Source organism: Phyllostomus hastatus, unplaced genomic scaffold, assembly GCF_019186645.2.
Source record: "Phyllostomus hastatus isolate PE091 unplaced genomic scaffold, TTU_PhHast_1.1 phas_contig_58, whole genome shotgun sequence".
NCBI classification, from domain to species: Eukaryota; Metazoa; Chordata; class Mammalia; order Chiroptera; family Phyllostomidae; genus Phyllostomus; species Phyllostomus hastatus.
The window spans coordinates 26075997-26092101 of NW_025333916.1; the positions used below are offsets into that span (position 1 = coordinate 26075997).

At 38.6% G+C, this 16105-nt stretch overlaps 1 protein-coding gene across 7 annotated transcripts in view; it reads right to left on the reverse strand.

The window, feature by feature from the left end:
* The window catches only part of MAST4 (microtubule associated serine/threonine kinase family member 4), a 527976-nt gene that overhangs the window by 99322 nt on the left and 412549 nt on the right, over positions 1 to 16105 (reverse strand). For all 7 annotated transcript variants that reach the window (XM_045848314.1, XM_045848312.1, XM_045848311.1 and 4 more), the window contains one exon: positions 11133 to 11221. In XM_045848314.1, the coding sequence (XP_045704270.1) occupies positions 11133 to 11221 (89 nt within the window). The remainder of the gene's footprint in view (positions 1 to 11132; positions 11222 to 16105) is intronic.

Consider the following 16105-nt stretch of genomic DNA (forward strand, 5'->3'; position numbering starts at 1 on the left):
AGCCCCTCTGGAATTGTTGTGGTTCTGATGCGCTGGAGTGGACTTTTTTAAACACACTGCTTATTTCCCAAATCAGCTCTAAGCCCATGTAAGTGCTCCAGCTGAGGGACTTCCAAAGGCTGGTGTGTCAAGATGAAGATACCACAGACTACTGCAAACGTATCCCAGCAGAGACTGTCACAGGATGATGCCACATTCCACTGACAGCAACCCACTTGGAGACTCCAACAAGCCTGTGCTCTAATTTGCTTCGAGTTTATAGACTATGGTGTCCTGTTATTTTAACCACACCATGAATTCAGACTGGTTACAACGATGTTTTAGTAGTTTGTTAAAATCTCACACTGTTTGGCACTTTATAACACTGCAAATACTGTCAAATTTAATCATTCACTACAGGCTGCAGGGGCAAGTTCTATTATCACCATTTTATAGAAAAGGAAGTTGAGCCCTACAGAGTGTTTGCTCCAAGAAGCACCTGGTAGAGGTAAGCAAAACCCAGACTTTTACCCTGAGGTGCAGTGTTTATTACATACACCACTTAGTACTGTATCCGTTGTTAGAGATCTGTAAATTAACAGGGCCCGGGTAGCAGGATTACAGAGTTACGTAGTAGCCAGAGCCTTCTGTGCCAGAGTCCAGTCCACAATGTCTGGAAAAGCAGGAACACAGTGTGACGTGTGAACAGCTTTGCAGCTTCTTGTACCACCAGTTCCTCCTTCATGCACCTCACTAACGTCTCCAGGTCACCACAACGTCACTGGGTACAACGTTCCTGGAAGTGTAACAGAACTAACTATTGTTTTGCCTAGAGAGAACACACTTGAGATGTACTTAGGTACACGCCAAGTTATTCTGGTGCTTGCATAACACATTCTCAATGCTTATTAAATGTCACTTGCAGCAAGCATTAAAGAGCATTTCCTGTGGACCCAAACTCTGACTCTTAGGGCCTCAAACAACAATGGACGGCCTAACAATACAAATACAGGACAATAGAAGGCCAGCGTCCTGAAGAATAACTTCCCAGTTTCAGTTGCGAAACTAATTAGCGTTGATCAAAAAGAATTTTGTGTAATACTGTTCACCACACATTATTTATAAGAATAAAAAACTGGAAGCAGCCAAAATATTCATTTAGAGGAAGGTATTATTGCACATTCATAAAATGGAGTATTTTATGTTCATTAAAATCAAGCATCTGGGGGAAAAAGACATTTTAATGATATGTCAAAACCTCAAAGTAGCATGGAAAGAAAGTGACCTAGATAAAATTACATCCCAGATCCCATACTTACACACACATACACAAATGCATGTGTGTACATTAATTTGTTTGTGTGCAAATTCATGTATACATACATGCAATACATATTATAGATGTAGATATATAAATATACATATTTAGACAAAACCCCAAATGTTAAGTAGTTAACTGAGAGATGGATAAGAATATAGATGATTTTTATACTTTCTTGCATTTTCCAAATTGTCTACAATAAATACACACAGCTTTTATAAATAGAAAAAAGGGTTTTAAAGACATTTTTTAGAAACCTAAAATATTTCAGTTTGTTTAAAGCAAATCTCAACTCTTCCTAAACTTTGTGACTTTCTTGCATGTATCCTCTTCTAAACTTTCTCCACCTTTCTCTTCATAGTCCAAGGAAACCCAAACTGGCTGTCAACTCTGAAGTGGGAGTGTGGGCGGGCGGCTCTTCCCCAGAGCTGAGCCCTCAGCACTGTGAGGGTTGCCACAGCATATGTACGCCATATCACGACAAGCTCTGAGCCTTACCCACTGTTACTCCTAACGTAAAAGCTTAGAACTTGAAAAGCCTACAATGTGCAGGGCTTTTGTAGAGAAGTACTCACATATTGCTGCAACAAACACATAAATTTGCATTAAAGCATCATTAAAGCTGATACGATAATGATGCCAGAGTGAGTAAGTTCAAAGACAGAGATGGCATGCTGTACACGATATTTAAGAAAACATTCTTCAGCACATGTAGTTGAATCTGGAGTACAGATTTTAAGCTCCTCCGGCCAGCTGCCCAATAGGTAAAGGCCACTTTGGTTATGCTGAACCACTAGCCTTCTATCAAGGGCCCTGGGCACTCAATGAAAACAGATAGCTGTCCGCCATGCTAATGGCACCCCTGCCTCAAGTTATTTTACCTCTGTGGAACAGCTAGTTTTTCCATGATCCAAACCCACACTCTTGCCAGCTAATGGGTTGGAGATAGTCTGGATTTACATACAGCTAAGCGTAACTACCTCAAGTTCAGAGATGACTTGGGGCGAAGCTGGTGAAGAGTGAGCCAGAAGCACCACGGTGCCAGAAAAACCAAAATCCCTGTGGCCATCACTGAAGCTGTCCCACTTGAGAGCACCAACTTCTGAAAACCTTGAGGGTGAGCACAGAAGTGACTGAGCAAGGATTTTAAATGCACCTCTTATTTCTGAGGTGAATATTTATCATAGACCTTGGAACAAAAGCAGCCCTCAACATAAGCAAATCTCCAATCTTTTTCAGAGTACATAAAAAAAGAAAGATTTTTTTGGGGGGAGCAATGTAAATAATATAAACTTGTAAGAATTTAGAAGACATACTCCATGTTATTTATACATTTTAAAGCAATGAGATATAGATATATATCATACTGTATATATATATAAAATATATCTCATACATTATATATATAAATATATATATATATCTCATATTGTAACAACTTAATAATAATAAAAGTAACCGCTCTCTTTCTGGGGGCCCACCTTCTCTTGGATTCTCAGACACTGTATTATTCTCTTCTTCCCCTCCTGCCTCTCACATTGCTGTTTCTGGATTTCTTGCTGGCTACTTGTCACCTCAGAACCTCCAACTGTGGGCACTGTAGATTCAACTGCAGGTTCTGTTTTCTCAGGCCAAAACGTTTTCTCTCAATGATCTCATCCCTTCCCAAGGTTTTAAATAATATCTATGAATGAATGGCTTCCAAACTGATATCACCAGCACAGATGCAGTCCCTTAAGTCACACCCATATGACGACTCTTTGTCACTTGGGTATCTCATGTGTATCTTAAACCCGATATACAGCAAAATGCACTCTTAAGCACTAGCTCACATCTCTTCCTGATTCCTCCGTCCTGGGAAAGGCCCATTCGTCCATTCACACTCTCGGCAGGACAGCTGGACGCCTCCTTTGATCACCTCTCTGTCACCTCACATGCAATTTATCACTAAATACTGTCCATTCTCACTCGGAAAAATAGGCAATTATCATCCAACCGTTCCTTTAGCAATCAAACCAAACTGAAGAAAATCCACAGTTGACACATAAACACAAAAAAATAGCAAAAAAATTTGATTAAAAAAAAAAAAAGAATGAAGAGTCCTTCCCAGTGGACAAGAAAGTAAAATCTTCCTGAGCAGCTGCTCAGGGGACCCAGGAATGAAAACAAAACCAAACCCCCCAACTAATACCACTTTTGTTAACACAGAGGAGCTTCAAAATTAAATTCACAAGTCAGCTTCCAAAAGCTTCAACTGAGAATGGAGAAGCTAAAAAGTTAAACTGAAGGCCATTCAGATTAAATTCTACATTTAGAGATTAGGGGAATATGAAAGGTGCCAGTCATTAAATTATTGTTAGGAATAAATTACACGTAAACATTGCAGTCTTCTCAAAGAGCCAAAATGGTAAACAGAGGTCACAGGGCAGAGGGATCTTCATGGAAAAATTACTCACAAGGCTGGCATACACACTTTAGTACTGATTCAACACAAAGCAATAGCCCCAACTTGGAAAACACACTGACGTCAGTCCATCTGATTTTATCATCCTTTTCCTTAAGCAGGAAGGGCAAGATATGTCACTGCTCAGGCCAACAATCGGCAATTGCACAAAGGGTAAGGATTAAAGTATAAAACTGTGAGTACAGCAGGGAATACGAAAGACGGCACTCTCCATCGTTCAGAGAAACTGATTTATGAAATACTTGAAATCACACAACAGATGCATTGTAAAATCATAAAACTTGGACACACACACTAGATTAAGAAATCTGGTCTCCGTCTTTTTGAAGGCTTTAAAAAAAACCCAGATGATCCCCAGGTGATGCTCCACCCATGGCTGACTAAATTAGCTGCCGATTTTAAGCACAATGAAATGAAGCCCTACCACCCTACTTTACAAAGAAGACTTCAAGGTGCCTTAAACTGAACACAGGTTTTACTGGTTTCAGTTCATTTTGTTGAGATCCACTTATAATTGGAAAAGAAAAATGACAATGAGTGACCATATCGGAGATTCCTCTCAAGTGGAAAAAAAAATGTTTCCATCTTTTTAAAGAAAGAGTGGTTGTATGGGGCACTGGGAAACTTAATTTCTATTATGGCTAACAGTCAATTTGCCCTGATCCTGTAAGCACACAATTTGCTTTGTTCTATTACCCAAATACAAAGAAGCAAGGGAGTCATTCGTCTCGAAACATCATGTCTACTTGGCCAAAAGAGGTCACTGCCTTGTTGAATGAACATTTTTATTAAAGACCTACAAAGCAGATTTAAACAATTTGGCAAATAATGTTTCAAGCATGAGAAACCTAGTAATGGCTTTTGAACGAAAGTCACAAAGTGACATGAGGGCACTGTTACATCCAGGGCTCGGGTCCCTAGTCTCACCTTACCCAAAGGGCAATCGCTCACTGACACCTGACGAGCATTCTTCTCCACTGGCTCAGTTGTTCCCACCAGCTGCCTGCAAAACCTGATGGTCCCACAAACATCGCAGCAGAAATGTGTAACTGTATAATTCCCTCTAGTCATCGAGGGAGTAGACAGAAACTCTTTTGAAGCCTTTTTCTGATTGCTATCTTCTTCCCTTTGAAGTCTAGCCTATAAATTTAGGAAGAATTCAGAAAAAACTCTTGTAGCGCAAAACCTCGCTCACTGCTTGGAAAAGCCATCACCCTACATGACGTACTAAGGAGTATGAGAAGGTGAAGTAACGCGTCACTGACACCAGCCTCGTCAGGCATAAAAGGGCAGAAGCAGTAGTGAGGTCAGAGGAGACAATTCTTAGGGCAAGACCAGCCTTGTTAGTAAATGAAACTCAACAACTAGACACAATCACCACAAAAACGGAAGAAATCAGAAAGAAAAGATGGACAAACTGTTCCACAAAAGAATGAAAGAAAAAATTTACATTAATCAAAAAGTCAAACAGCAAATCACAAAAGAATTTCCATGACATTACAAAAGGTTAATAAAACATGCACATTAAACATACTAAGATATTCACCTCACACCTGTTACAATGGCCATTACCCAACAGACAAGAAATAATACACGCTGGCAGGGAGTAAGAGAAAAGGGGGCCCTTGCGCACTATTGGTAGGAATGGAAACTTTTAGCTCAGTTACATCTTGGAAGAGGGGCCTGGTGAGCAGAGCGGCAGCCAATAATGTGGCAACTAACCATCCAGAAACTTTATATATGTATATAAAATTTAATATATAAATTATATATGCATATAATTTACATGTTTCATATATACAAAATTATACACACACACACACACACACATATATATATATGTGTGTGTGTGTATATATATATATATATATATATATATATACATACATATACATATATATATGACTTTTCCAAGTAGATACTAACCTAAAGGGTTATGTGGGCTTTTTAAAGATAGTCCCCATCTTGAATAGCTTCCTGCATTGTTCCACAGGGAAGTGACACTCCCATCTTTTTCCCAGAAACCCCCCTATAAATGAGTCTAAGTAATCATCTGTGAATTCACAGGAAAACAATTTCTGAAAACACAAAAAATTAGGTATTTTGGCCAATAGGTCAGTATTTCTCTTAGGACTTTAAAGGCCTGGAATCAGTAGGTCTTACTTATTTATCTGTATCTAGTCTGTAGCTCATCCTCTAGAAGTACAACTTTTAGAGCTCTTCCTTTTACCATCAGAATCAAATACAAAATGGAAATGATATTGTGGTAGGCATAATTTTAAAACGGCCTCCTCAAGATCCCCACACCCAAATTATTCAAGCAAGTATATTTATAATATTCATAAGGAAATTTTGGAAGAAGAAAGGAAAAACTTAGTAATGTTTATCTTTGGGGAATAGGAAGGTAAGAAAATTAGCATGTAGTGACTTTATAATGACAGCTAGTGGGGGGTGGGGGGGTAAAGAGATTGAGCAAAAAGGAAAAAAGACTCATGGATATGGACAACAGTGTGGTGCTTGCTGGGGGGAGGGGGGAACAAGGGACTGAATGGTAATGGAGGAAAGAATACAATAAAGATTTAATTAAAAATATAAAAAATAAAAAATAGGGCTCTAAAAATTAAAGCAACAAAGAAAACAAAATAATACTTGCATTGCTTTTCTATTGCTATGTAATAGATTACCAAACATTTAGTGACTTAAAAATGATAATCTATTTACTAATCTTACAACTCAATGGGACAGAAGTCTGAGTAGAGAGAGGCTTGTTTGAGCTCAATGGGGGCTCTCTAGGGATCATAAAGCCAAAATCAAAGAAAGGCAGAGAGAATCACAAGCTGCTAGTCCCCAGGAACTCTCACCTAGTTTTTCTTCTCTGGGTATCATGTGGCCAAAATCAAAGCCCCTGTTGGGCTGGCCTCTTATCTGGAGACTGGGAAAGAATCTGCCTCCAAGCTCCTTGGGGCTGTGGACAGACTGAGATCACTAGGCTGTTACAGGACTGAGGTCTCCCTTTCATCCTGGCGGTCAGCCTGAGGCTGTTTTCAGCGTCTGGAGACTGCCCTCCTCCATCCTCAAGCCCACAATTGCCACATCCCATCATTCTCAGGCTCATATCTCTAACTTCTCCTGCCATCAACCAGAAAAACATCTTTCTTTTAAAGGGCTCGTATGATTGGGTCAGGCCCACTCAAACAACCTCTGTGTATAAGGTTAGCTCACTTGGGACTTGAATGACCTCTGCAAGATCCCTCCACAGTAGTACCGTGAGGATGAATACAGAGACAGGCAAAAGTAGGTTTACAGTCGTGAGTACATGAAACAAGTTTATTCTTCTATCATTATTTATTAATTATCATATTACTTGTATTATAACTGTAACCCTACTGTTGCCCACCCCTGGGTATTATATGAGAGGAATTGCTTCATCACAACCTTACTCTTTTTGGATTCTACCAGTTTTTTAAAATGTTTGACAATATGCTAGATGAACCACACCATCTCTTTATACTGGTTCACATTTCTCTTGTGGTTGCAATGAATCAACATTTCATGTTTTTGTTGCCCATTTTAATTTTTTTCTGTGACGGGCCCATTCACATTCTTTGCCCATTTTCTCTTGGTTCATTCATCAGTTTTCAAATTAATTTACACAAGGTCTTTATATATAAAGGCAATCAGATGTTTGCCTGTTATAAGTATAAAAACATTTCACACTTTTTCCTTTGATTTTGTTTATGACATAGAAAGTTTCATTTTAGGAGAGACACACTAGTGTTTTCCCTTGTGGCTTCTGTATTAAATTTCATGCTTAGAACCTTCCTGGAAATAGAAGTCCAGGATATTCTAGCTTCCTTTTTTTTTAATGGGACTGTCCTGCTCACTGTTCTTTGAGGAGTCCCTGGCTTTCAACAAACACTCCTTTGTTTGTGAAGATAATCTCCGAACACTGTGCAGTACTCCTTTTCCTCAGAGCACTACTGATGCGTCTACACAAACAAATTAAAGCCTCATCTCTGCTGACTCACTTGACGGGTGTGAATTCACGTGTCAGTGATGAGTGGTCTGACTCAGGTCATCCCTACCTAAGAAAATGGAAAGCCTCCCTTTATCTTCTGGGTCTGTAAGCACTGAGGTGGCCGTGCTTCTGTGTCCTGTTTTCTGTGGAGACATCCAGAAAGACCCTCACCTGGTGTTCGGCAATCACACACGTGACAGAGAAGGTGGCAAAAGGAAAGGAAGACGGAAGGGACATGGAGAGTGAAGTGGCTTTTCACATTATCAAGACATGCAGACTGGTCCCTTACTTCATTTACATTTTCTTCTTTTTATACAGAAATAGGAATCTACCAGACTGCGATAAATGCCATTCCTCACAAGAAGTCTGACAGGCTTCTCCAGCTTCTCGGTGAGTAACAACCTGTGGGGTCTGTAACAGAAGGAAAAATCCTCTCCGAAACGGAAAGAATGGTTCCTCTCAGCCCACTCCTCTGATTAAATACTGAAATTGGGTTTGAAGGGAACAGAGTTCAAGCTAAGTCTACATAGAAAAAAGAAAAACAATGAAAAGGATCATTAAAGCCTTAACCACATTTTCTCTAATCTCGATATAAGAACTGAAGAAAATCGCAGTATTAAAAGACTAAACAAAAGGTACATAAAATGTAGGGCGATTACTTTGGGACACTATAAAGAGGAGTACGATTAATTTTTTTAATCACGATTGAGTTACATGTAACAACCGGAATTCATCACCCACTCAGCACCTCTCGTACACTGTCAGGCACTGTGCTGGGGAAGGTGAAGGTGAAGAAACAATCCCAGCCCCAGTGAGGTGGAGGCCTTGCTTGACCCCTGTCTGCTGTGACTAATGATGTAATATAGATCTTCCAAGCATACACGGTAACGACATAAATAGTTGTGCACATGTCACACAGCTTTGGAAACACAGTATTACCAACTGCTTATTCCTCTCCCCAAGTATACCCCCTTCCAACTCTCAGGAGTAACTTCTGTCATGAAATTGGTGTTTAAAATTACCATGTTTTCTTTCATACCCTTGCTACAAACATACATACACATACATATTTATGTGTATATATATATGTGTGTGTGTGTACCCATAAACAAAATATTCTTTGTAGCATCATGTTAGCCTTATGTGAGTGGTTTAGATAACATTCTTTTGTAACTTGCTTTTGTTGTCCAATGCTGTCTTCGAGTTTCACCCATGCAGATACGTGCCAGGCTACTTCCTTTTCTTCTACACACATGGTGTTCTGTGGATGACTATGCCCCAGTTAGTTTATCAGCTTTTTAACTGACGAATATTTAGGGTGCTCCACATGTTTAGCTATTACAGACGAGGTCGCTATAAGCAGCCTCGAACATGTCTTCTCTTGTATTTGTACACAAGTTTCTCTCGAGTTTTGCCTGGGAGTAGCATTTGTGGACTTCAGTGGTCTTGCTATGGTATCATAATTTTATGGGTGTATCTTTTACATTTTTACTTTATCATCTTTTATTCATTACAATGAATAAAAGAAAATTTTATTCCAATGGGACAACTACCTGTCTCTCCCTTCTCCCCAAACATATCACTGATAATGCCCACTGTCAAGTTGAGAGGCCCCACCCCCAAAAGTGAAAGGACTTCAAAGGAAGAATCATAGCCCTACTTCCAAATACAAAATCAACTGCATCTGAAAGCCCATCAGTGTTAAGTTACAGTTACCACAATAGTACAAGAGAAGATTTTAGCTGCTCATCCTTTAAATCCATCATCCCTCACAATTCTGAAGACATCTTCCTAAAACACAGATCTTCCTCAAAATCCTTGAAGGGCACTCAAGGTCAAAACCCCTTCCTCTCTCTGACTTCCATTTCTTTTTCCACCTTATGTTCTCTTACAATCAGGCATGCACCTCCCGCGCTCTAGCCACCGACCGGGAAGACCCATTCTCTCGCCCACTTCTACCTGTCGGCTCTTTCACCTTTCAACATCTTGATCAAGTATCTCCTTCAAACTCTCTCGGACTTTCCTGATTTGGAATGAACCCTTTTCTTCTTCGCACCAACTTATAACTTTTAAAAATACACATACACGCAAACAACGCGGAAAACAGTCTTCATTGCACTTTTTAAAACAGAGTTCTACAGTTAGTACTTAGTAGTACTTAGTAGTTAGTAGTTAGTTAGTAGTAGTTAGTTCTTAGTAAACAGAGTTCTACAGTTAGTACTTAGTAGTACTTAGTAGTTAGTAGTTAGTTAGTAGTAGTTAGTTCTTAGTAGTTAGTTCTACAGTTAGTACAGTTATTACTATTAGTACTTGGGCCCAAGGGCCTCATCTTTTGAATCTTTATTGGCCTCACATTGGTTGTGAACGAAACAGATAATTATTGTATATATACCATCAACAAGTAAAACTTTACATAAATGTGTGCATGCATACAAGAGAAGACTCATTCTAGACTGCTCATACTGTTGTTTGTAATCACCAATATATATGAAATAAGCTCAACTTCAGGGAGAAAAATGCTGACTATGTCTGATAGAGTACAGGGCATGCAACCCCAAACTACAATAGATCATCCTGGCATACTGAGTATTTTGAGCTGAAGGAATGTGAGAAGAGGTGTGTGTGTGCAGGAAGTACTTTCTAGCCTGTCCTAAAGTGGGTCCTAAAAGCCTAATGTGAAAGGTACTCATGGAGTAAAGAAACATCCTTATCTCTAAAGACGAGGGGCACAGAAGAATTTGAACAACAGGCTTTGCTAAGTTTCCCCCAGTTTACCACAATTATTAGCTCACCTTTGCCTCATCATATTTTTTTCAATCTTTATCAAAAAATACTTAGGTTTAACCATTTCTTTGAGCCTTCACTTCCTTATGAAAGTTCCACACATCACATAAAACTTACATTAAATAAGTCTGTATGCTTTCCTCTTGCTAATCTGATTCTGCTTACTGGATTCCCAGTACAGAACTTAGAAGAATAAAGGGAAAAGATAATTTTTCTTCCCTTGTCGTTCTTAACACTAATCCTCTTCATGTGAACCAGCATGCCTGTGCTTCCCCCAAATAATCCTAACATGCACGCATGACTTGCAGCACTCACAGATTTAGAAATTGAGAGAGAAATGATTGAAAAAGGACCCCATTAAAAAAGAAAGTCTCAATTTTAGAGTCCAAACACTCTGAAAGAAGGTAAGATGTGGGCCAACATCAGAAAGAACAAATCAGTGGTAAACCAACAAGAAAACCAAGCTAACGACATGAAGACACCTGAATTTCAAAATGCCTGGATTATTTTGAAAAACTGGCAAAAAGAGAAGTAAAACAAAACTGGAGAAAAGGAGAACTAATTACCTGCATGGGCCGAGAGAGGGGAGTGTGGACGAGGCAGTGCTGAGGACTGTCCATTGCCTATCAAGCTTTTCCGATTGCTCGTTCGGCAGCTGTCGAAAGGAAAGGAAAAACGTTTTAAAAAGAGAATATAGCATAAATACTATTAATAATTCAATCATATTCAACATAGGCATAGACTAGCAGTTAAACAACATATCTGTTCATACTATTACCAAACTGTTTGCAAACTGACATGCACTCACTAATATTTGAGGGGTGGTTGCCTCTTGAATATTAGGAAATTTAAAGTATTCACACAGTACAGCATCATCAGTATTCCTCACCACCAGTGAAGCTACAGCCAAATGCCTTCTTTCAGGTCTTGACTGCAAATATGTGACGTGCCACACATACAAGTGATAAATTAAGGATTCAAATCAGCAAACCACAGGTAGCATCTTTGTTGACATGAAATTTCTAATACAAAATTACATGCAATGAAGCGCAATGACATTCATCTTACAATGATGCACTAATTAAAAATCTAATTATTTCGACAAATTTCATATTTGTGCCTTTTGTCAATTGAACAGCCGATGCCTAAGATAAATGTATTTCACCACTCATTCATTTTTCATCATGTACATTGCATTCAAATTCCTTAGTATGGTAAATATTTTGGAAACACGAAAACAGATTCCAGTTTGTATGAAAATAACAGTGAAGGCCTTTTTTCATAGGCACACTACCTACTGTTTTTATACAAATAAGTTGCTATATATGGGCACAGGGCAACTATTTTTTTCTTATTTCTGCTGGTAGAAAGTTATAAAATGGCTAATTTTATTCCAAAGTAACTTTCACTAGCCTCAAAGAATAATGCGAATGCAAAACTGGTTGATGGTGAGGTGGATATTACTTCCATCTGCTTTTCTTCAGCAAAGGTTGGTACTCCATTCTCTATTATCAGCATAGACATTAGAAAAGCATAACAAAAACCAGCAGGTTATCACACTGAATTGACCTACAATAAAGTTCAGGCCACCCTAATTCCATTCTCCCACACTGGGGCTGCCTTCAACCACCACTAAAGATTTACCGTAATGTCTTCTTAATTCAGAATATACCTATGTTAGAGTAGGTTCTTAAAACAGGAATTTTTACCTGACTTTTCTAAATTAGATATAGTGAATATATTTGAAAGTTTGTATAAGATATTTGAAGGAGCATTTCTAAATATACATATAATACATTTAACCAAACCCAATTTCTTTTCAGCAATATTGACTTGCAAACCAATCCTCTCTTAGATGTTTGCTGCTTATCACCATTTGTCAACATTCCCATATTTATAATTTCTTAAGGTCAAGCTGCATCATTTCATTTTTCTTACCAGAGTAATCAACATTCCCTATCATTATCTGTGAGTATAATTAAGATCATGTTTACTCAGCCTTAAAGAAGCTCTAGAATAAGAATAGACCCTTGATACTTAATTATGAAGGTGGATTGAGATATTATCAACTCATCTATCAAAAACTGTATTAAATTCATAATTATTAAATCAGATGGTGTGACTGTTTTAAAAAGAAACTGTATAATATATTTAGTGTTAATTCAAATTAATGTCTCCTTTCATTTTAATACAGATATTTTAAGTATGTCAACTTGCTGGTGTTTATAAAAGAAATTAAAAAATGACAGATTTATACCCTGGAAATCTCAGCAAAGTTATTTATTAATTGAGCAAATTAACTGAAACAAGAGTTAACTCAAAAAAACAGCTATTTGCATTATTTTTTATATTTAATATTTGTGCATTTATGAACATTTTCTCTTGATAATCAATTATCACTTATATAAGTAAGTCAAATCAAAATGTAAATAAGTAGAAACAGTAATCTGATGAATATCTTAAATAGGGATATTACTAAAATATGCTGACTTAAACCTAAAATTTAGAAAATATTTCACAAAGAAAACTTTAAAAATTGAATTTTCATTAAGAGACATAGAATGACTAGCATACTACCACAATAAGCAAAATAAATAGACAATAATTTAGATTTATAATAAAGAAAACACAAACCAAAAAATCTAACATTTTTATCAGTTACTTAAAAGTCTACCATAGAAGGGTAGAAAATACTGTTTTAAAATGAGATTCAAAAATAAATTTAAAAAAATAAATGTCTAAACAAAACCTGAAAATGGTATTTACTTGCTTGGCCAATATGAAAATATAAAACTATGAAAAAAAGTTTATATTATATTCATCCATTTTTTGCCTTCTCTCTATAAAGATGTGTAATCTTTACAAATAGATGCCTATAAATGCATTTTAAAGTAATAAATAGGATTCTCATCTATGACTACATGAGCAAGTTTAAAGAAGTTAAAAACAAACCTTCAGAATTTGAACCACTCACCATATTTAAGGTATTGTTGGATGTTACACTAAACCTTAAATAACTGGCATACCTTACTGACAAATGCTATCACAATCAAAGCTGAAAGTGTCTTATCTAACCTCAATATGGATCTTCAGCATGAAGTTAGAGACAATATTAAAATAATAACATGCTTGGAACTTTCTTGAATCTCTCAACAATCAAACAGGAAGATGTACACCATGAAATGCTCCTCAGTAAGACAAAACAAGACTATAAAATATAGATCAAGACAGATTTGCATGTGTGCACAAAATACATCTCCACACTCATAAAGCAGGATCTTGGCCTCACAAATGAATGTATATGTTGCTAACATCCTTAAAGATAAAGGGGCATTTTATACTGTATTTAACCTCCAAATGCCTAGATCTTGATATATAAATACTTTTAAATCCTGGGACCGTACACTAAGATATTCTATAGATAACCTTCCCAGGTTGAAGGGAAAGGGGAAGTAATTTAACTTTGATACTACCTGTGTCTAATATCTCTGAGAGTCACCTAGTCTTATTGCTCTAGATGCCTGCTTCCCAATAAATGAATAGAAATCTGAATTTCATCCCACAGTAAGAAAACTCCAGGTGGACAGGAGCTATGGGTATTTACCACCTTGACTGCCTCAGCACCTGGCCTGCCCACATTAATAATGATGCCAGTGCGAAATGCTGAGCTGACTTCTGCTGTCATGATTTATTCATCCAGGTATCACTCTTTTCTGCTGATGAAAGGAGAAGCTTATAGCATCCCAGCGTGAGGCGGTTCCTCGGGTGCTCCTGACTACACCACCCTCATCTCATCCATAAAATGATAAAGCAGAAACACGGCCACTTGAGGCAAAATCGAGGTCTCAACCCTTTCACCAGTATGACTAAGTTGATTCAAGCTTGCTTTTCTCAGGCAGTGTCAACCCACCCCTCAGAAAAGATGCCCTACCAGGTAAAACAGGAACACCACTTCTACTATGGCAGAAATCTCTTAACTTTTTAAAAATGTACCCTCATGTAAGCATTGAGCTTGCAAAGATTTACCTCTAGTTTCAGGCTTAGGAATAAAAGTATATAATTCCCAAATGAAACAGGACAGTTATGAAGCCAAGTTTCAGCTCAAGTTCATCCCCAAAAGCATTCTTTCTCCTTTACTCTTGAAGAAGAAATGGAAGCCATTCACCCTGCCTGTGCTCTGCTCTGAAAGCTGAACACAGGGGTGTCCACTTCCCACAGAGCACCTCCTCCTCCTCAGTTCTCCACTTGAAATGACTCAAGAAGGCACCTACTGTGGATTCCAGGCTCAGTTTGTTCTCTCAATTGGGAAGGTGGCATGATGACGGCACAGGTAGATTTGTTACTTGCAAGATGTAATTTAGACAGAGAAGACAGCCAGCCATATGCAACTTGAGACAAAGGCAAAGTGGTCTTAGTACCAACTCAGGCTAATGGGGCTGGTAAGCATTTCTTTCCACCCTGTTGCTCCCTGGAAAGACCCACCCACAAGCAAGACACACGCAAAACACAAACCACACAATAAACACTGTGGACCAGGGATCTGAGAAGAATGAGGAGGTAGAAAGACAATGACAGTGAGCAGGCCCAGCTGGCCCCTGGGCTGGGAGGCGAGGCGGGCTGAGACAGACACTCAGAATAAGAACGTCACAGCTGGACGGGCACGGGCACTTGAGTGGAAATGCTTTAGGGTGATGTGAGGCCACCAGAAGGAAGTCTTTTATTTGTCTGCATGGTGTTTTGGCTCACGCAGGTGAAGTGGGGATTGAACAGGGCACCAGTCCTGTTCCTTGAGTTTACTGTTCCCATCCACTGAAACACTTTCACAATCTCTTAACTATTGCCAACAGTGCCTTCCATCTGCTGGGAAGATAAAAAGATGGATCACGCATTTCATCATCTACGCCAGGTCTGACTCAGTGTGAAGGACAAAGAAGAATACAGGTTGCTAAACTGAGGAAGGGAGGGGAATGTATTTTTTGGCCCAAAGCACCCATGTTCTATCTCTGCCTAGGCTGTCCTTCCGCTCAGGGTTCCATGGGAAGGGCTTGCTGGGACCTGTAAACGTTTCACATCTGGCTCTTGTCACATCTCTCCTGGCAGAAAAACCTAATTATCCCCAACCAAGGCTGTAAAAGCCACGAGGCCCACCAGGCTATGGCCTTTAGCAACTGTTCTGACTAGCTGAAATTCAGCTTAATTTTAAATTACATTCATTCTGAGACGTGAATACCAATCATGTCTGATCATGGCAAGACAAGCCGAGGAGGGGAAACCCCAACAGGCAGTAATTTCTAACATCCATGGCTGACTTGAAAGGTCAACACTCATTATGGAATCTGACTGACCACGATGGAGGGGCAGTGAGCATACCGTGAACTGCATAAGAAGAGCCCCAGTAATTCTCAAAAGCTGGGCTATAATTTATTCATTCATCTTGATGAAAAATTTGATAAATTTGCACAGGAGACCAATTATAGACCAAAGCTTTCCTGAATATGAACATCTGCTAAGTATTTCCTAATACCTTAATAGAATCTGA